We start from the raw sequence: 22808 nt of genomic DNA on the forward strand, positions 1-22808 counted from the left end.
GAATGGAGCTCTTTTCAACTCATCTAGTACCACAGTGTTAATACAGGGATTAACTACTTTGTCTTGAAGACTAGATAAATGAAATCCAGTACCTCAATGTGCAAAGTCACTGATGAGGACTAACACAAACTTGTACTTTTAGCTGTGAATGACACCATCTTGGAAGACATCATTTAAGCACCTTTAAAAATGTTGGGCACTACTTATGAGTGCGATGCTTTCACTATGACCTTGACTTTCAATTGCCTCATTTTCAGATGCATCAGTCTCACAGACCTCTTTGCAGACAGCACTGGCATAGGTTTAGCCCTGCACCAATCAAGTGGTTTACTCCATGTCTTTATTTAAAAACACACAAAAAACAGCAGGTCAAACAAATAGACTTGAGACAAAACATCAGACTGTGAGTGTGGATTTCATTGCTTAGGCATCAATTCTGCCTTTGCCTTGAAAAGTCCACAAGGAGCACTAAGATGCAGGCTGTTTGAAAGCAAGGGAGATGCGAGTCCAGGTACTGCTGCACAGCAAGAAAAATGGTGGGAAATGATGCTCCCCTTCTGTATCTGGTTCTATTACAGAACAAATCATCCTGCCAGGTGCTTTTTACTTTTCAGGTTCTCATTTGAAGGTCTTGAGAAATGCACATCACCTCCTTTGCTTCAATTATCACCTACTGCCAAGGCTGGAGAGACAAGTGAACATAGGCATTTTCACAAGGGTAAATAACTACTTTGCGTTTCCCATCTTGTTCTCAACACTGTTTACCTGTATGTGACACCTCTCATCATTAGAACACATACCTTGCATCCTCTTTTAAAAGGTCACTGTACTTTGGTCCAGAAGAACGGATGTTGAAAGGATCAGAATTATCATCTATTTCAAGAGCCTCAGCAAGACGTCTGCATTTGAGGGTAGGAAGGAAAACCCAAAACATAAACCCACAGCCAAATGAAAAACCATCACACAAATTCCCCCAGACTCCCAAACATGCTGAAGACTAAGATAAGGGTTACTAATACAGCACATAAAAACTACAGTTTGTACATTTAGATCTAATTCTTTAGGACTTTTTACTACAATATTCTAGTAGGATCTCAGAACACTCAGTATAGATCCCTGTAACATTGGGATCATCTCCATATTTATTAGTTGTCTAGGCCATACAGGGCAAGATTGTTTTTTCCCACATAGCCTTAACTCTGAGTTTGTGCTGCCTAAGAAAAAAAGCAAGCAACTTTATTGCCCACCTGTTCCTCTGAAGCGCTAAGCATTCTTCATCACATTGCAACCTGAATTATGAAAGAAAATGACAATTAGAATCAGTAGTTGAAAAACTCACCTCCTTTTTTTTTATCACCCCACACTCTGATCCTTCCTTCTGTCAAATGTTTGGATTCTTTAGACAGTGACTTTTTGGAGAAGCTGAAATTGGCTTCATACCACTGAGTATATTCATATCTAGTTTGTAGTGTGATACAAGTAGGAAACAAAGTAGCTGAGGCTCAATCTGGGTAAAGCAGAGATTATTACAGTACAGCTCCCCCTGATTTCACCTTGTTCTTCCCCCCCCTTCCTGAAGTATGACAATGACTCAACCAGGACAAAGCTGGGTGCTCCAATGCATGATTGCTACTGTTAGTTCATCTTGCCCATATATTCAGAGGTAAGGGTAGAATAATAAGGGTAGAAAAGGATTTAATGATTTGGTCCAGTTTTGTAGGCATTAAACAAATAGAACAGAATGACTAGCAAAAGTTCTTGCTACTATTAGCTTTTGAAAAAGTAAGTCAGAAAGCAACTGTATGGGAATTATCATTGGTTTAACTTTATGCAATGTAAAGGAAAATCAGATTTCAACATATGTATCCAACTGTAATAATCAAATTCAAAATTAAGGGAGGTGAGATAACAGAAAATCAACTAAAATCAGGAATTAGGGACTCGAAGGACAGAGTTCAGCGAGTCAAAGCAATTCCTTCAAGAAATTATACTAAAAGGTAAAAAAACAAAAACCAAGACAACAAAACAAGCTAGTCCAATCCTGAGGAACATCAGGAGAAAGAGAAAACTACCAAACTTAAGTCACAAGTGGTTTTTATGATGTAAAAGCAGATTTGCACTTCCAGCCAGCAGGAGAACACTAAGTGCCAGTCAAATGGACATGCAAATATAAGTCATCTAAGAAAGGTAATAGAAAAATATTACAAATAGTAAGCTGATAACTAGGAAGAAAACATGTCACATTAATCATCCAGGAGGAAATGCTGGATGCTGAAACAGAAGACAATAGTGAAAAGTTATACTGTCCAGAAATCTTAAGAATTTCTCTGCCTTTTCTGAGAAATTCTGCTGGGTAAAAAGGAACTTGGAAACCACAATTATATTGTTCCATACATAATTACAAGGCAAATCAGACAACGCTACACAGATCATTCTACAGGAAAGCAAAAACATGAGCTGCTAAGGAACTGTAAAACACTTTCAGCAGTATTGTTAGAGTCAGGATATCTGAAGCCCTTGTATTTTAGATAGCATTTTCTTCACAATTCTAAGCATTTTACACACCACCTGTGTTCTAGATAGCTTTGAAATCATCTCCTTACCTGGCCTGCTTCATTTCTTTCTTTGTAATGAGTCTACTGATTTCCACTGAATCTCCAAGCTGTAGATCTGTTAACTTTGTGGCTATAGATATAGCAGCTATTCTGAAAAAGAAGAATGTTAGATTTAATTTGAGGCAACAAATAAACCTTTGAAAACCTGTATAAAGTTGCACATTTAAACCTCCAAGTGGAAGAAGACAATTTCCTCATGGTATAAAAGCTCAGGACAATATGGGGGCGGGGGAAAGAAACTATGTGGAAGTACAAAAAAGTGTGAAAACACTTGTAAATGGGGTATATTTAGTCAAGCCTGAAATGGAATCAAACCACAAAGTCAGCTCAGTAAGACATGTAAAGAATTGCAGTACAAACCTTTGATACGTATTAGATGCTTCTGAGCAAATCATTCTCTCCTTCCTTCTTCCGCATTCACACTGAAGATCAACCTGTTGAATCACACAAGAGGGTAGCTTTTCTAAGCTTTCAGTTGTATGGCAATGGAGAGATGCGAGGCAGATAAAAAGATTCCTCTAAAAAGTCTCATTTTAGTGGAATAGTGAGTAGGGTTTGGGGTTTTTTTGTTTTGTTTTAAATTAGTACTATAAGTTTAAGGAAAAGATATAATGGTCTCAATATTGAACTATGTCATTTTTTGTCACAACTGTTACCTGCTGGTAACAGAACCCCACAATTCACCTGTGACTTCGCAGTGAGCTCCCTCTGGTTACCTACCTTTGCACAGCAGGATGTTGTCGGGCAGGGTGAAGAAGGATGACAAGGAGCCATACAGGGATGATTACAATATAGCCGTGGAATAACGCATGGCTGCTTACACTCTTCATCTATAAGACATTCTCCTTTATGACAGATTCTTTTGCATTTGTGCATTCCACATTTCAACATTTGATTGCAGCGAAGTCCACAGGAAATGTCAGTGAGATGACAAGGAATATTACTTCGCAGCTGGAGGAGGGGAGGAAAAATTTTAACACTCAAACTAGTTCTACACCTTCACTTGGCACTGTCCACAGAAAAACTGTAATACTAAAATATTTTTTCTTTGTATCATCATCCAATTTAGCAGCTGGTCTGAACACATATAGCATAAAGAATCCCTTCTCTAATTTAATCATATTAAATGCAGCTCCAATAACACATTCTGTTCCAGAGGCCTACAGTCACAGAACTTCATTTAAAATTCAAAAACATTAAGTAACCAAACTTACTTCATGCTTGCCCATACACCATTTCTGAGTGAGATAGGTGCAAGGTGGACATTTCTCCTCGCTGTGACATGAATGGTACACTGCAGTCACAGAAATACAAAAGCCAGCACAGTTTTACTAGCATACTTCAATCAAATGCATTACAGGAGACAATGAAGATTATTAAACATGGGCGTGCATTTCAGAATGACACAATTTACAGGAAGTATGATGCTTCATGCAAAGAATCTGTTCTTTAAAACACACTTTCAAAGTTACAATGGCAGATTTTTCAGGCAAGTATTTTTCCTTACTTTCTGAATTAAATATTTCCTAACTTCTGAGAAGGGTTGTACTATCAGACAGTTTTTCAGAAAGCATATCTGTTTGACCTGTGCTAATTCCTTTGTTGATCAGCCAAGGAATGTAGAAATCAACTATATTAAGTGCTCTTTTGCAGTGATAGGGTAATCTTTGGAATACAGCATTTAATGTGCTGTGACTATTAATAACGTTCAGAAAAAATTCAATGCTTTTCCCAGTCAGAAGTTATCACTGCTAGTATTCATGGCAACTTTTTAATTGGTTGTCTTTGAAGTGTAGGCTTTTGGAAATATTCACAACTACTTAAAGCATCTAGTAAAAGAGGAACTTCACTTTCAAATACATCTATGTGTATTTTTCTACATTTTAATTTGAAAACCCAAAACAGAACAAAACCAAAACAAACAACAAAAACCCACAAGCAAAACTGAATTTCCTGACTTACCTGGATGATCACAGTCATGGGGCCTGGTGCATGTTTTTTTACACTCTGGTGGCTGAGTGCCACAGGGGACAGGAGGATAAATGACAGATTCACCACAATAGCAAGTTAACTCGTCAAAACCTGAAAAACAAATCGAACATATTCCAATGGCTATGTGTATCTGCACTTTCCAGGTATTTATATTCCGTTCTAGAAATGCTCCCCCTTCACAGTTTTATTGAGGATGCAAAAAATAAACCTAGAATTTGCAAGTTTAGGACTTCAGTTTGAAAGCTTTCTTAAGCTTTCATCATTAAGCAAACACTAAGCAGAAGGATGGATACAAGCTGAAGGACTAACTAAGGGCTTTTTCATCCTAACTTTCAAAAATGTCAAGAATTTTTGTAAGAAGCTACATCTATATAAAGAAAGGGGAAATCTATATTGGACCATATGAGACAAGGGCAAAAAAAACATAAACTGCAATCACATATAAAGATGTTGCAGGTCAACTAAAGGTTCCACTAGCAGAAGGAAAAATAGCAACATTCTTCTGTCTGCTTCAGGCAGTTTAGTATTTATCTACCTACTAACATGGTGCAATATAATCAGAATACGCCCCCTACGCCAAGTGGTAAAAAGCAGTTGCAGAAAACCAGTATATTCAGCTGGCACAGCTTTTACTAGAGTACATGCCTGTCTGAAACTACTGCAGCAGCTCACATCTCTAAACAGTTCTGCACTCCTAAGAGTGCTGTAGCTGTAGAGCTATTCCTAACAATTCAGTATTGATTTTCACCATCCAGAATGTGATCCAGAAAGCCACACATAACTGGTATCTCTTATTTCTTTAGATGGCTGTGTCCAGAGATAAATCATTAGCATATCATGGTGGGAAAGCCTGAATTCTAAGCAGCTAAACAGACTCCGCTATACATTTCAATACCTTTAACAAATACATTGTTAAACAAGAATTTCTTCAGCTGAGAAATTCTCTAAATTGCTTTCATTTCTTGCATGTTTCCTTGGATTTTTTAAGTGATTGCTGGCCCAAGGTACATAATCCATTTCACTGTAATTTAAATCTAACTATTAAAATTCAACACTTTGTAAACTCATCTAAAATGAAATCACTTTCATTCAGAACCACCATACCACTCAAATCAACTGCATATTCTACTCCGTTTGGACCACAGCCTGCTCAACTCTGACCAGGTCAATGAATAAATTTCTATAATGCATAAGAACTCATGTACTCTTGCACATAACTCACTTGTCTGCCAGCAGGTTTGACAGCTGCCCCGATGACAGGGTTCCTCACATCTGTGAAGCCCACAGTTGAGCTTGCGACCACAAACCAAGGAACACTTATGTTCTGTGTCCTAGAGGAAGGCAAAAAAGAAAAGCAGGATTAAACTATAAACCCTGTTATTTTTCTCTGTAAGGCTAAAATATAGTAATTGACAAAACTGTGTAGTGCAAAAAATAGCTTAAATCTGATCTATCCAGTTTTGCCATCAATGTAGGGATGCGTAATTTTTAAGACCCCTGTTGCAGGCATACCTACAGGGCCAGGAGGATGATCAGAGGGCTGAAGCACCTCTCCTATGAGGACAGACTGAAAGAGTTGGGGCTGTTCAGTCTGAAGAGAAGGCTCTGAGGTGACCTTATGGTGGCCTTCCAGTATCTGAAGGGGGCCTACAAGAAGGCTGGGGAGGGACTTCTCAGGATATCAGGTAGTGATAGGACTAGGGGGAATGGAATGAAGCTGGAGGTGGGGAGATTCAGGCTGGATGTGAGGAGGAAGTTCTGCACCATGAGAGTGGTGAAGGCCTGGAATGGGTTGTCCAGGGAGGTCATTGAGGCCCCATCCCTGGAGGTGTTTAAGCCCAGGCTGGATGAGGCTCTGGCCAGCCTGATCTAGTGTGAGGTGTCCCTGCCCATGGCAGGGGGGTTGGAACTAGATGATCCTTGTGGTCTCTTCCAACCCTGACTGATACATCATGGCTTATGCTTCCTGGATTTCCCTCCTTATTGCCTCAGGAATACTGCATTGATAAAATGCATCTTTACAGGGATTTAATTGCATTTAGGTTGGAACTTAGTTTTATATTTGTAACGACACCCGTAAAACAAATGCTGCAAGAATCAACACACGAACTTTGAACATGACCAATGTTCAGTGACTGAAAATCATAGAATTGTTTGGGTTGGAAAGGATCTTAAAGATCATCTAGTTCAAACATCTCTGCCATGGGTAGGGACACCTCCTGTTGAAAGCTTCATTCAGCCTGGCCTTGAACACCTGCAGGTATAAGCCTCCACATCTTCTGGGCAATCTGTTTCAGTGCCTCACCACTCACAGAGAGAAGAATTTCTTCCTTGTATGTAATCAAATTCTACCCTCTTTCAGTTTAAAGCTATTACCCCACATCCTATCATTAAAGGCCCTTGCAAAAGGTCCTTCTCCAGCTTTCTTTTACGGTCCCTTTAAGTACTGCAAGGCCACTATAAAGTCTCCCCAGAGCCTGCTCTTCTCAGGGCTGAGCAACCCCAAGTCTCTTACCCTGACTTCAAAAATGGAAAGATACAAAAGCAAAAAAATTTTTTAAAATCCTTCACTATCTCAACCAAATACACATCCCAAAAAGCAGTTCTATGAAACCACATTAACTTACCACACAGCAAACCTCGTTACACTTGTGTCGTCCACATGATCTTTTCTTGTTGCATCGCTTGTCACACATGAATGTAATAGCAGCTATTAAAAAAACAAACAACACAAAACATCACCATCACAACAAACAAACAAAAACCCCACCAAAAAAACCAACCAAACAAAAAACCCCACTCTCAGTCATAACTTCTATGTGTTTGCGTATGCTGACAACAAAAGCTGTGATCACAGTGTTATGCTAAGGCCATTCCAGAACATGCTCTGGGAAAGCCCAAGTCAGCAAGCAAACTTTTCATTACTTGGACAACACAGAGAATAGGGTATCCTGACACACTGGAGTACTACAAACATCCAATTTAAGGCTGCTCAAACTGGTAAAACAGTGAAAGTCAGTCAAATACAACTACTGCTGATATGTTCATGAAACTGGTGCTAACAAAGAACATCCTCATCGCTGTCCAAAAGTAACTTCTGGATTCTGAAAAACAAAGCCTTCGAAGACAAAAGTCCAAATTAGGAAATATGTATATTACTTCCTTATGTATCTTTTAAGTAAGCACCTCAGTATGACAGAGGTCCATCAAGTAAACAATTCACTGAAGCGAAATTTGACTTGTTACATCCAGAATACTAGGAATGGGAACTCTCCACCAAGCTCAGATGCTAAGCCCAGCAACATACAACTGTGAAGCAGAATCAAAGCATGTACTTCCCTGGGGCCTTGGACAAAAGCAGAGCAGTACTATTTTGTATGTGAGCTGGGCAAATTGACCCAAAGATCTGCAGGATGTCAGGGGAGTGACCCAGTGAATATGGCAGGGAGCACAAGAAACTGCTCAATTTAAACAGACAAGTTGTTTGGAATCTTAGAGGTCAAATGCTGAAGAAGCCTTTATTTAGGCAAAAGATGGACACAAATGAAAGGTTATTGGATATCTCTTCCCCAAAGAAGCATCATCTCAAAAAATTATCACCTTGGTACAGACATATGGATAAAAGAAGCAATACTGAATGGATGTTTGCTAACTTTGCCAACCAAATCCAAAATTAGTATGAGCTGTGGATCATTTTTAAAACAAGTTTGTATTATATAGGTAAGATTACACTGTACCTTTATTTCTGAGGAGAGCACATGGGACTTCCTAGGAGGCAAACAGGGATCCATTAGGTTAAAACATGAAAAAAATGAAACTTAATTTATCTAGAAAGCATCCAGTTCCATGATACAGAAAGCTACAGGACTGCTTCCAGGTGTGTAACACTTCTGGATACAGAAGTGAAACACATTTGGAAAAAGTCCTCACATCTTTTAACACATTACTTTTTCCTTTGAGATTCAATATCCATTAGTAGTTTTGCATACCCCACATAATTTAGCAGATACATTTGTGCTTTCACAAACTGTCCCAAAAATGCAATTATGACTTGATATTAAAAAAGGAAAGAGAGAGTGAAGTCAAATCTCATAGTCAAGGAAGTTGTACCTAGATTTATGACATATATGACAATAGAAGGGGATTTATAGATTCATAGAATGGCTTGGGTTGGAAGGGACCTTCAAGATCATCTGATTTCAATCCCTCTGGCACTGCAAGGACATATTCCACTAGACCAGGATGCTCAAGGCTTCATCCAATCTGGCCTTGAACACGTCTCCAGGGAGGGGGCATCCATGACCTCTCCAGGCAACCTGTTCCAGTGATGGCTGAAAAAACCCCACTGTTGATCAACTACATCTAAACCTTCAGTCATCAGGACTTCACATTGAGTGCTAATCGCTGACCACCATAGGTTCCCTGACGCAAGTTATCAGTGTGGTTCGTTCATAGTTTTTCAAGAAAGCAGCTTTCTGGTGTCTGAGAAGCTGTGTAAACTAAAGCACAAACCTCAATACTTTGTTTCAGGCCTCAAAATAAAAGATAATCTGATGTCTCCTACCCCAGAACTACCCTCAAGCAAACTTGTAGGAGAAAAGGTTCCAATCTCAAGCCAAGTCTCAGTCATTTCTATAGACTTGGAGACTTAAATATTCAGAAGCCATCTCTACTTATAGATGGTATATAACAGGTCAGAAAAAACATCATGATAGTAGCCAAAGATTTCAAAGCTGTGATAGCAGAAAATAGTACAGTTTAAACATACACTAATTTTCATATAGTAATTGTTGAGAAGAAGGTTGGAGAAGGACTGTTTACTAAAGGCCTCTAGTGACAGAACAAGGAGCAATCATAGAATCATAGAACTGTTTCAGCTGGAAAAGACCTCTAAGACCATCATGTCCCACCATCAACCATGGCCATTAAACCGTGTCCTGAACTGCCATGTCTACACATTTTTGAACACCTCCAGGGACGATCGTTTGAAACTAGAGAAGAGTAGATGTAGATTGGTTAAGAACACTTTCTGCACCATGAATGTGGTGGGACACTGCAACAGGTTGCCCAGGGAGGTAGTTGAGGTCCAATCCCTGGAGATATTAAAGGTCAGGCTCGACAAGGCTCTGAGCAACTTGATTGAGTGGAGGACGTCCCTGTCAATTGCAGGGGATTGCACTAGATGACCTTTGGAGATCCCTTCCAGCCCAAACCATTCTGTGATTCTATTAATGGGGACCAGTAAAAACTACATATTCTCTCCAGGAAAAAAACACACCTATACAGCAAATCTACAGTCTGTTACTATAAAGTTTTGTGTTAGGATACTCTTTCCTCAGCTTATAAAACTTGAGCTTTAGAAATAGTGCAGAGTAATACAGAACTTCACAGCCAGTTTAAACAATAAGAATTCTGATTAAACTCTGCAAAATACTTCCAAAAACTGCCTTCAAAAGTAACCCATGTCAGCATTTCACAGTATCATTTAGCTAACATCTATCCATTAGTATACAAGAGGTTCTTGCCATTAAGCAGCATAGCATCTCTTATACTTTTTAGCTTTCTTTTCCTATCTACTTCAGCTCCTTTTTCTCTGCAGCTTTAAACCAACAAATATTGCTTGTTTCCATGGCTAAGTTTTATACACTCACCTTTTTTTTGAAGCCACACCTACAGTAAATATTTGATGTGCGAGAACATGGTCTACATTCTCCTTCATGGCAAAGGCTTTCACATGTATGAATCAACTCTAGCAAAAGAAAAATACAAAGATTAACAATTTAAAATCCATGACCTGGAACTTCCTATTTTTAGCAGCATCACTGGTCAAAGATACTAAGCTTATGTGCAGCTAGCTTCCTCAACAAATTAACTAATTTGAATTAAAAGGGAGTAAAATTTCACTGAAATGTCAAATTGCTTCTGCATGTAAGCTTCTCAAGCTACTTCGTGCATTATGACACTCTTAGAACAGGAAATGAACACGTACTGGAGGCACTTGAACATAGTCATTTACCTCTACCTACCTCCACTTCAAAGTCAGATGATCCTTGTGGGCTTTGAAAAGACATCAGACTCTCTGGAAATTCCTACAGGTCCATTCCTCTACCCATATAGGAATGGTATATGTAAACAGAATTTAAAAGGCTAACTAGCATTAGTGCTTCCTAGACAAATATATTTCCTGGTTTTAATGTACCATTATATTTAGTCATGAGGTCTGTGGTGATGGGTTGGACTTGACAATCTTTGAGGTCTCTTCCAACCTTGGTGATTCTGTGATTATAAACAACCAACCAGAATGAATTCTCTGATGCAGAAAGTTCTAATTACCATAGCTACCACAAGAAAGAGGTTTGCCACATGTTTTTCCACATGATGGGATAGGGTCTGTGCATATTTTACGTTCAACACATCCTAGTTCCAGTAATTTGCTGAGAGGTGTCTGACCACAAGGACAGCGATACACTACTTGTGGAAGCCGTGGACAGAGCTGGCAAGGCTGAGGATGGCATACTTGGGTACAGTTGTGCCTCCCACAATTTAATTTTCTGGAAAAAAACAAAACAAAGAAACAAAACAAAACACCAAACAAACAAAAAAAGATAATTACCCAAGAGTATCACCTTTTTCTTTTCAAAAATCTGAATTATAGTGACCTTACTTGCCACATATATTCTGACATGAAAAGTTCCCAAATCCATCTGAGAATTCTTCCTTTGTCCCACACAATACTTCCTTGAAGTTACTTCCACAGTAACACACTGGAAGAAAGCAATGGTCCACAGAAAACAACGTAAGAGAGTATCAATGACAAAACACCTCCAACAGCAGACCAAAAATAAGGACAAAATATGACAATTTGTTAGTCAGTTTTTGGAATAATGGAGTTGCTCTTCTTTAGATTTCTGCAGCACAGCTCCTACAGAACCTGGAATTCCTTGTTTTACTTGATTTGATAAGGAGATGAAAACTAAAGGGGTGGTACTATCTGCACAGAAAGCTTACTTATTATTAAAGCAATATATACAACAAATTTATTTTTACCCTAAAAATTGAGAAAATTAGCTTCCCATTTTCTATACAAATTGTTCAACAAAAATACCTTTGTATACTGGCACAGGTACATAGACAAGTTAATTTCCATTCAAGACCAAGTTTAGGAAATTTAAACAGAAACCAGGAGTAGTTTGTTGAAATGTCCTTTCCTATACTTTTTCAATACTTCTTCCACATATCATTTAAGCAAGTCTCAGAATTGCAGTAAAAGATTAAACAGGATCATAGAACAATTCAGGACAGAAGGGCCATCATGCCATCAGCTAGACCAAACCCTTACTTAGAGCAGTCTCCAATGAAATCAGACCGAGTTACACAGTATTTCAGTTAGTTGGGTCCTGAAAACCCCCAAGTTCCCAAGAACAGTTTTTCCCTCATAGCTAGTTACATCATTTCAGCTTTGGCTCACCATCTCTTGTCCCCCACCAAATGTACAGTCTGCCTCTGCCTTCTAGATTACCTTCTATTAGTTACTGAAAGGCCACTACTCAGCCTTCTCAAGCTAATGAAATCCAGCACCATTACCCTGTCCTACCTAACAGGACACATATTCCAAAGGCCTAGTCATCTTGGCAGGATTCTTCCTAGTGATACTTAAGTATTTAGGATTTTTAAGGATTTTTTAAGGATTTAAGAAACTCAAGCACTTGTCTCTTGGTAATGTTTTTTGCCACACTCTTGATTACATAGTATAGACTGGAATAAGCCATTCCAATACTTACCTTGCTGTACTGTCAATTGGCAAGGTGAACATTTTCCTGCATGGCACACTTGAGTACAGTTGTGCTTACCACAGTTTAAAGTGTTTCCACATACATTAGAACAACGAATTTTTGTTGATTGGCCACAGCGAACTGAATGACTGTAGAGAAATGACACCACAGTCAGTCAGCTACCTTAACAGCAATACAGCATTTATTAAACAGGAAAATACTTTTTCAGCAAGGCTTGGAAGGAAGGATAACTTAGTAATGAAAGATTTATTTATTTTTTTTTTAACAAATAACCCTCTCTTCTTCCTTTTCCCACCCTATTAAAGTGGGACACTTCTTACAGCAGTAAGCCTACATAATTCTCTCAAGAAAATGGAAAGAATAAAAATGTGAAACAATAACTTGAACCTAATGTATGGTTATGCACGATGCCAGAGAGCAAATGTTTCTATTACAGACATCTCTCCCAAGAAGTACATGATCCTGTCTACTGAGCTGAATGAAGATAGGATTTGTGGGCACTAATAGTGCCTCAGTACTCTACAAAAAGACTTCAATTACAAATTGCTTAAAAAACAAAGGGCACATAACCTCTTTTTCCACTCTGGCTGGCCTCAAACAATGGCTGTAAAATGTACCTCTGAGGAAGAGGTACCATACCATACATCCTGGCTGCTAATACATATGAAAAAATGCTCTTTAGAAGCAAGTTTTCCATATGAAATGTAAAGGCAGGACAGCCTTGCTGTTAGCAAAGACAGACACTTTATGCATCAACCATAAAAAGACAGTCTTCAAATCTAGAATATACTACATCTCTCTTTTCAGGGGACCTGTACCACTGGCACGTACGCACTGCTTTTGGAATGGAGTAATTTGACATTCCACTCATACACAAAACGTGTGAACCTTTTTCTACTTCTTTTCCTGTCTTTTACAAAATAAAAAATAAATACATACTGGAATAGGATTTCAAAAATCAAATCCAATTCACAGACTGCTTGGACAGGTCAGTTGCATGTATCAAACTGATTTTAATACAGACAACTCTATTTTTATCTTTTCTTAGAAGATTCAAAGCAATTGCATTTACAGAAAACACAGCACTCTCCAAATTATTTTTGTGCACAAATGAAAGTCACAGCTCAGAATGAACTTTGTTCTGTAAACTTTTAATAAACTATAATAAAGAAGAATGTTATGATATAAACTTATAAAAACTGTTCTTATATAAACTTTGTTTGTATAATAAAATCATTCTCACCTTGTTCGTCCACATTCACATGTTTTTGTCACAAAGGCTGGGCAGGAAGGGCAAGGTCCTGGGTGGCACAGTCTTAAAAATAAGTCAAAAATGCAAACACAATTGCTAAGTGAACTTTAGCTTTACTGCACTCCCAGAGAAACAATCCCTCACAACCCAGCTTGCAGTAATTTATCAGAACATTATAGAAGCTACCTGCACTCCTGCAAGATATAAAAGCATTCCTCCTCTACAACTAAACTCAAACTCAAAAAGACAGGCTGAAGTCTTCAGTATTAACTTACCTTCAGTATGCAGTGTTGTCAATGTTATCCTTGATAAAGCCAAAAACCCTTTACAAAACCTTAAAAAGATCCAAATCTTTTCACATAACTTTCAAGTCAATTCTTTTTCCTCAGCCACAAGAGTCTGATGTGATTCTCAAGTAACTTAACCCACTCTGACCCACTTCAACTTATTCTTAATGTAACATGAAGTATCAGTGTAGCCACCTAAGCAGCACTTGGTAAGAGCAGAGCAAGCATCACCAGAAGCTTGTTATCAACAGTTGCTCTCAGAGTTGCTGATTCCACAGGGGACAAAATGCACACCTACATTCTTCAGAAATTCCCTCTAGATCATTACAGTATCCTTTTGATGAACATTTACTTACATGTTACAAAGATGTGGACAGTCTGAACACTGTCTCTTCTTTCCACAAAGCTCCCCACAGCTATGTGGGATTTCATTTCTATTCCACTCAGGATTGTGCACCTTACCTAAACCACGTCAAAGACAAAAGCACTGCTTTAAATCCAATACTGAAAGTGGGAAAAAGAGTAAGCTTTATTTTTAATAGCAACAGCAGTCGTCTTTGAAAAACAAAACCACGTTCTATGTTTTATCCATTTTCAGTGCTCATATGCATGCAACTTCTTTAAAAGAGTCATTTGAATATCAAGCTCTAGAAGATTCTTTTCTTCTATCCTCTCAGCAGGTAGCAGGTATTTTAAATTAAAGCAAAAAGAAAAAAAAAAAAAAAGAAAAAAATTACCCCCTGTTGTAGTTTGAGCTGGGTGCCCCCCTGGTGCATTCACTTCCTGTGTCCAGAAATCCAGCCCAGAGGGATGGACACAGGAAATTTTGTATTTCCTACCATAATTCTTTGCACCACTATAAGATCCAGTGCGGAGTCTGGCACTTTCTCTTTCCTTCCCTCTCCGAGACTTGGTAACTGGGGGAGAGATCTCCCGGCCATGGGCCTGATTGGGCCCAAGGCCACAGGGGGATGGGCAGTCTCAGGCCTGGCCAGCTGAGACTAGCCCAGCAGAGGGAGGGGGAAGAAGGAGCCCTGGGGGTTTTGGATGCACCCTCAGGTGGGGATGGGATCTTTCTTTGTCACTGCGCTTTGGGTTTTCTGTAACATTCACTGCTTTCTATTTAAACTTTCATCACTTTTGCAATCCGTTTGCCTGAGTCGTTATTTCTGCCTGTGGTGGGGAGGGGATCTGCCCCAACCCATTACACCCCCCCTTTAGTTTCCTTATCTACTATGCAGGGGGAAAGTCCTATGCTGCCTCCATTCCCTGGAGGTGTTCAAGAAATGTGTGGACATACACTTGGAGCTTAAGAGAGTCATGTGCTCATTTAATTTATCTCTTTATTAAACATGTATCTATGTAAAGGTCTGAGAAGCGTGGATATAGTTTCCTGTTTAGCCTCTATGGATCCCTGATAAATATAAAAGACAAAATTGCCGTATCAACTTAAAGGTTTAGAGAGTTGTATGCTTGACTTCTGCGCTACTTTGGTGTATCTTGCCACAATGACTGACAGCACATGCAGGTTATTTCAATCTTTTATCACTATTTCAATAGTTATTTCAATATTTATCACTAATTATTTAATATTTTTTAATGTTTTAAGCAACATGTGTGATTCTCTGTGCAGCCACCTCCCCCTGTCAATAATGTTTTAACCAAGGTTACATTTTATGGATGTAGACAGGTAAGCAGCAATATTGGAATTCAAAATAAAAACAAATCAAAATAACACAACTGGTTTTCTCTGCAAAACCAAGAAACTCACCACAAAAACAAGTGTAAATTTTAGGAACTTGTGTAGAAGCATTCTGACAAGCTGGACATCTCCATCCACTGTTACCATCTGTGGATTGAAAAAGATAAGAACAACTTGAAGTAAATAAAGGAGGTATTTGTCAATGCAGAGTAAGTGCTTTTGCTTTGTTTCTTACCACAATTGCAAGCAAACTGAGTTTTTTCGTTTGTTCAGGAGTGGTTAGGAAGCAGGTTAATAAAACCATATTTTGTAGAGTACCAAGATAAGCACAGCAGTGGTACTTCATTGGACAAGTCTCCAACTTTATATGGGGGCAAGAACAAATTGCAAAATTGCTTTTTTCCTATTAACACATACCCTGTCATAAGACATTCTACTAGAATATGGATAGTCTTCACCACATCCCCACACCATATCTGGGGATGTGAGCATAAAGAAGTGTTAATTAAGTGTGGGAAACTGGTGTGAAAAACATAATTACCTAGTCTTAAGTACCATCTGTATTTTCCTTTTTGTTATCCTCTCACATTATGAGCTCACATGTCTTATGGAAGACCAATTTAGTGTTGCTTCACATCCAGAATAAATTAGTGCCACATAAATCAGAATAATCTCCTTTATTTAAAAGCCACCTAGCTATTGACTAAGACATTATAGTGCCATGGTCTAGTTGATTAGATAGGGTTGGGTGATAGGTTGGACTTGATCTTAGAGGTCTCTTCCAACCTGGTTGATTCTGTGATTATTCTTCAGGTTGGTGTTTTATTAAATAGTAGTTTTCCCAAATGTTTCCCAAATTCAGTATGTATTTGGCTATGAAGAATACCAATGTGAGAAAAGTACTGAATGCAAAAGGGAGATTCATTTTTTTTAAGATAGATAAAATACATGAAGTCATTACCTCTGCCTCTTTTAACCAATTAGCCCCAATGCTGTGATTTTAAAACTGTTCTTCACAACAAAGAAATCTGACAAAGGTTTATGATATGTTCAGGTTATGAATGCAGGAGGGGTTGCAAGTGAAACCCCCTGTTATGACACAACAGCTGCACTGCAATGACAGGCACGTCTGTGTTTGTCACCAGTTGGATTGGAGACTTTCTACATTAACCATCATAATGCATAAGGGTAATGATTTTTACAAACTGGAAATGATCCAGATTACAGACTGCCTTGACACTCCTGAAATGCAACACTAAAGCATATTTGTTCAAGACTTGGCGCCTATTCATACATCCCTTGTCATCCTCTCCCATATCTCTGCACCACCCAGACTACAGCAAAAAGCTGCACAGCTCTGGCTGAGTGGCTGCAGGACCGTGGCACATGGATCTCATTCATCCACAAGACCAACCTGCATGCCCCAATAAAGATTTTATTTTTCTTTTTTTATTTGGCTGCTACAAACTGAAGCATCTCAGAAACAGATATCTCAGAGAGAAGAATTAGAAGCAATAGTTCTGGGCCCTACAGCTCAAGAAGGAACTGCTTAAGAGAGTCTAGCACAGAGACATAATTTAGTTTAAGTAGACTAAAAACAGAGCAATGGCCTCTAGCTCCCCACAGATATCCAGGTGTCGACTTGTAGCCTGTATCTGGGGCTGAACTACAGCACCTACTCTATCACCTAGTAAGCTCTGAAGCTGAGCAGGGGATCAGGTAAAGGAGAGGAGACTCTCACCCAAGCTAAGCTAATACCAACAGCAGTATAAAGCATATAAAGTCATACTCAGCACAGTGAATATACAGGGGTCACAACGCACAAGGAAGGGCAACAAGGTTAGAAACAGCCCAAGAGAGACTAGGAACCCAAGCAAGAAGGCTCCTGTCCTCAGAAAACTTACCCCTTTATACTGAGCATGATGTTTCTGATTTGGGAAATACCTTTTGCCAACTCAGGTCAGCTGCTCTGGCTGACTCCAACTACCAATGGCCTACAGCCCATAGCTGCCCTATGATTCTGACCCATCAAAACCAGGACATTGGATTATTTCACCTTGCTTGGACAAGCTGAAAGCAATTTTTCAGATGACCGTCAAGATGACAGTAGGCAAAGAAGTGTCAGAAAGAAGACACCCTCAGCAAACCACTTCTGAAGGAATCTCTGAGAAGAGAGATCCCATACAATGCAAGAAGACATTGTATTCAAGATTCCTCTGATACAATGCTGTGATGATAAAAAATTGTGAGAAACGGAGTCTGGCTCACAAGCTCAGTTTCACTCAGAAAACTCTTCCCTTCTCAAACACTCTAACGCCTTCAAATCTTGTGCTGATATTTCTGTTTTCCATTCTACTGTCAGTATGAAACATGACCAGCCCTACCCAAAAGTCTGTATGTGCATCTTCAAAAATCCAAAAGCTTTGCAACCAATCCTTTCTCCAAAAGATTTACAATTTCCAAGAACTCCTCTCAAACATCTGGAAGTAGCTCAGTCTGCCCAGAGACACACAAAGAATGGTGAATCCTCAAAATTAAAAAAAAAACACAACAGAAAAACCTACTTCAAGATTAACATTAGAGTCCTCTGAGTGTCTACATCACACAGCTGAACACAGCAGAGAGGCTGCAATTCAGCCTTCACTTACACCAAAGCATTCAAAGGGCAGAATGCAGTGGTAGAAGTTTCCAAAAGTGGTGTAACACAGAATCTGAAACCACTTAAGCTCATGATACATGAAAAAGCTTTCCATCTTCTCTGAATGCCATTTCACCACATGGCATAACTGACTGATTTCCAAGTCCTTTATCTGAGAACAGAACTAAGAAGTGGTTGAATAAAAAGCAGTCAACTAATGCTTGAAGTGCTGCTTCTGCTTGACTGCTCAGCCACACAGAGATGACAGTAAGAGTTTTTGCTGTGTAATAATAGCTTTGCATCTTGGTACACAGATTTAACTGAGTGCTCTTAAACTTATATATCCACACCTGGAAATCAGTTGTCACCAGAATATTACTAAGAATCAAAATGGTCAGGTGGATAATATAAGGCAACCAAAGAACCTTGGAAGGAACAGTATTTTATTTGAAACTTGCTTTATTTACAGCTTACTTGTTACTTTAGACACTATTTATAAGTAGTTTTCCAACATAAGAAATGAACTTATCTGTAACATGTGTTTAGGAAAGGGCATGCAAGAGAGAATACCAACCTTCAGCTTGTGAAGCTGGTGATCGTGCCCACTTCTTAATGCAATTCAGGTGGAACACATGGTAACAATTCTGACAGCTCCACACTGGGGCCACTATCCGGACCACCTCACAGCATACCATGCACTCATACTTCTCTGTGGTCAGCTGTTCAATCAACGACCCTGCAAATAAAATACATTACTTGTACAGGAGACATCAGCAACCTGAGAAACAACACTCAGATTAAACGCCAAGATTTCATTTAAATTAGAACATAACTTATTATGCCTCTGTAGCTACAAGCAAGGTATTAATTTATCCCTGGAAGATTCCAGTTTGACAGTTGGTATGCATTTCTCTAGGTTCAGAGCAGAAAGAGGGTGCATGAGATCCCCACAGAAGTGGCAACAATAATTACTGTTGATGCACAGCAATCATTTTTATTTTAGAAAGCAGGTAATAGTTTGAAGCTTGGTAGAAGTTTGAGATTTTATCTTTGCATAAAGTTTAAAACAAAAAGCTTAAAGCTCTTAACTACAGAACTTTCAGCCAAAATTAAATCTAATTCCCATCCTCAAATATCCCTAGAAGGCCACACAGGAAGCATTAACAGTGAAGTACATGGATTACAGAAATAAATCTTCATGAACTGACTGCTTTATGAGTGGAATTACTGAGAAATGATAGTATAATAGTACAATGGTGGGGCAGGGCCTTTTGAGCCCTATGAAAGTACTTGGAAAAGTACTTCAAGCAAGAGCTCCACAGGAAAGACAAAATCACTCCAACCATAACAGCAGCACCACATAACTTCAGCTCTGTCAGATTAACTCTGCCATCCAATACCTTAGAAACACTTTTAGAGCCACACCCACACCCACACAATTCTACAGTATCTTCATTACAAGAGTAAATGTACCACTCTCAAAGGGTACAATGCAAGGGAAGTTAGAACTCCCTGTGAAGAATGCACAAAAAATTAAAGGAAAAATTACTATCGATTCAAAATGCGCCGCTACCACACACAACTTAAAGCAAGCCTATGGATGCCTAGAAACATGCATTAATGTTTGTCCTCTTCAACAGAGTCATAGAATGGTTTGCCTCAGAAGGGACCTTTAAAATTCATCTAATTCAACCCTCCTCCAGTCAGCAGGTACACCTGCAACTAGGCCTGGGGAAGAGTGGCTGGACAGCTGCCTGTCAGAAAAGGACCTAGGAGAGTTGACTGACGGCCAGCTGTGTGCTCCAGTGGCCAAGAAGGCCAATGGCATCCTGGCTTGCATCAGTAATACTGTGGACAACAGGTCTAGGGATGTGATTGTTCCCCTCTGCTCAGCACCAATGAGGTCACACCTCAAATATTGGGCTCATTTTTAGGCCACTCACTACAAGAAAGACATTGAGATGCTGGAGCATGTCCAAAGAAGAGCAACGAAGATTGTGAAGGGCCTTCAGCACAAGTCCTACAAGGAATGGCTGAGGGAATCGGAGTTGTTCAGTCTTCAGAAGATGAGGCTGAGGGAAGACCTCATCACCTTCTACAATGACCTCAAAGGAGACTGGAGTGAGGTGGGAGCTGGTCTCCACTCACTCACAACATGTGACAGGCCTGACAAGAGAAAACAACCTCAAGTTGTGCCAAGGGAGGTTCAAGGCATTAGGAAAAATTTCTTCACAGAAAGGGTTCTCAGACATTGGAACAGGCTGCCCAGGGAGGCAAAGTCACCATTCCTTGAGGTATTTAAAAGATGCATGGATGTGGTGCAGAAGGACATGGTTTAGTGGTAGTAGCTTAGCAGTAGAGGTGAGATTGTGAGCTCTAGACTCACAATGAAAGTTAAGGTATTTAAGCTACAAAAGATCAAGGAGTATTTTGATCCTTGAGTTTCTCCTAAGGGAACTATGCCTCAGACTGGAGCTATCTTCTGTTTCCTGATACACTACTACTTTCTCAGCTTCAAAAGAGAAGAAATGTTTAGAAGCAAAATCTTCAGAAAATTCAATACCATGGTTAAGCTAAGAGCAATTTTAGGTGGCAGGAGATCAAAAAAAGACATCAACAACTTCTGGGTGCTACAAATGTCAGGAGACTATTCTCAGTGCATACTTAAGCTTATCTAAAACATTAAGAAAAATCTACCTAGGTTGTCTAGAAACAGAAGTGAGCACTATGGCTCTGAAGAGAGTCAGCTGATTTCCATTTAATGTTTTAAGTCCCTAATGGCATGAGTTGGCACAAAAATCCATCAGTCAAAACCTGTGGGTCTGCTTTCCACTATCAATGACACACTTCTATTCTCAACTTCCAAAAAGAGCGTCCAGAGACTTTCTCTATTTCTAATTACCTTTTGACACAACCATTACAAAAAAGGAGGAGAAAAAAAAAATCCAGCTAGGAGCAGAATATGATTCCTTTATCTGGCATTTTCCTGTTTCTACATAAAACATGATCAAATTTTATTCTGCAAAAATCGTTTTTAGGACTGTACCTCTCCAGTCTGGTGACCTTCCCACTGACTGGAAAAAGGGAAACATAACCACCATTTCCAAAACTGGAGAAAAGGAAGACCTGAGGAACTACAGGCCAGTCAGCCTCACCTCTGTTCCTGGTAAGATAATAGAGCAGATCCTCCTCAAGACTCTGCTAGGGCACATGGAAAAATGAAGATGTGGTTGGTGGCAACCAACACAGCTGCACTGAGGGCATTTGACACAGTCCCATGTAACACCCCGGTCTCTAAACTGGAAGGATTTGAAGGATGGACCACTTGCCGGGTAAGGAACTGGGTGGATGGCCACTGTCAAAGGTTGTGTTTAAAAACTGAAATGTCCAAATGGAGACCAATGATTAGTGCCATCCCTCAGGGGTCAGTATTGGGACCAGTGCTGTTTAATATCTTTGTTGGTGACATGAACTGTGGGATTGAAGCACTCTCATCAAGCTGTGTGGTGCCATTCACACACTGAAAGGAAGGGATGGCATCCAGAAGGACTTGGACAAGCTTAAGAGGTGGGGTCTCAACAAAGCCCACAAATCCAGGCTGGGTGACGAATGGATTGAGAGCAGCCCTGCAGAGAAAGACTTAGGGGTGCTGGTTGCTGAGGCACTAGACATTAGCTGACAGTGTGCACTGGCAGCCCAAAAAGCCAACTGTGTCCTGGGCTGCCTTAAAAGATGCATGGCCATCAGAACAAGTGAGGTGATTTTGCCCCTCTATTCTGCTCTTCTGAGACCCCATCTAGAATACTGCATCCAGTTAACATAAGAATACAGATCTGTTGGAGAGAGTCCTGAGGATTCTGTGTGAGGTCACAAAGATGATCAGAGGGCTATGGGGACAGGCTGAGGGAACTGGGTCTCTTCAGCCTGGAGAAGAGAAAGAGAGACCTCAGAGCAGCCTTCCAGTACCTGATGGGAACCTATGGGAAAGCTGTGAAGGGACTTTTTATAAGGGCCTAGGGTGACAAGACAAGGGGCAATGGTTTTAAACTACAGCAGGGTAGACTTCGATTGGACATTCAGAAGTTCTTTGCTGTGAGGGTGGTGAGGCAATGAAACAGGCTGCCCAGAGAAGCTGGGGACACCTCATCCCTGGAAGAATTTAAGACTAAGCTAGATGAGCCTTTGAGCAACCTGGTCTAGGCAGGTGTTATCCTTGTCCATGGCAGGAGAGTTGGAACTAGATAATCTTTAAGATCCCTTCCAACTCAAACCATTCTATGATTCTAAGAAGTTGAATTGCTCAGAATTTTACTCCAAACTTCCAAAACATACATGTTTTAACATGGTGCCTGATCATTTGCAGCTTGGGAGTAAAACACAAACCAATCAACCCACCCACCCCAAACAAACAGTTTAAACAAAATCTTTTCTTCCCTAGTAAGCTTGCAGAACACCTTCCAGTTCAGAAACCACACATTCACATTTAGTTCTACCCTGTGAAACTGATACTGACCTAATGTTAAAGTAAT

The 22808-nt window shown here is 39.6% G+C and overlaps 1 protein-coding gene across 1 annotated transcript in view; it reads right to left on the reverse strand.

Moving 5' to 3' along the window:
- The window catches only part of NFX1 (nuclear transcription factor, X-box binding 1), a 37112-nt gene that overhangs the window by 6346 nt on the left and 7958 nt on the right, over nt 1-22808 (reverse strand). The window contains exons 3-20 of the mRNA XM_054160960.1: nt 18854-19015; nt 15711-15788; nt 14296-14401; nt 13644-13715; nt 12389-12528; nt 11272-11371; nt 10941-11158; nt 10259-10356; nt 8345-8375; nt 7235-7317; nt 5830-5938; nt 4578-4697; nt 3830-3909; nt 3336-3566; nt 2976-3049; nt 2604-2705; nt 1248-1289; nt 801-899 (exon numbers count right to left, since the gene is read on the reverse strand). Coding sequence (XP_054016935.1) covers nt 801-899; nt 1248-1289; nt 2604-2705; nt 2976-3049; nt 3336-3566; nt 3830-3909; nt 4578-4697; nt 5830-5938; nt 7235-7317; nt 8345-8375; nt 10259-10356; nt 10941-11158; nt 11272-11371; nt 12389-12528; nt 13644-13715; nt 14296-14401; nt 15711-15788; nt 18854-19015 — 1945 coding nt within the window. The remainder of the gene's footprint in view (nt 1-800; nt 900-1247; nt 1290-2603; nt 2706-2975; nt 3050-3335; nt 3567-3829; nt 3910-4577; nt 4698-5829; nt 5939-7234; nt 7318-8344; nt 8376-10258; nt 10357-10940; nt 11159-11271; nt 11372-12388; nt 12529-13643; nt 13716-14295; nt 14402-15710; nt 15789-18853; nt 19016-22808) is intronic.

The sequence above is a fragment of the Dryobates pubescens genome, chromosome 4 (assembly GCF_014839835.1).
Source record: "Dryobates pubescens isolate bDryPub1 chromosome 4, bDryPub1.pri, whole genome shotgun sequence".
NCBI lineage: Eukaryota > Metazoa > Chordata > Aves > Piciformes > Picidae > Dryobates > Dryobates pubescens.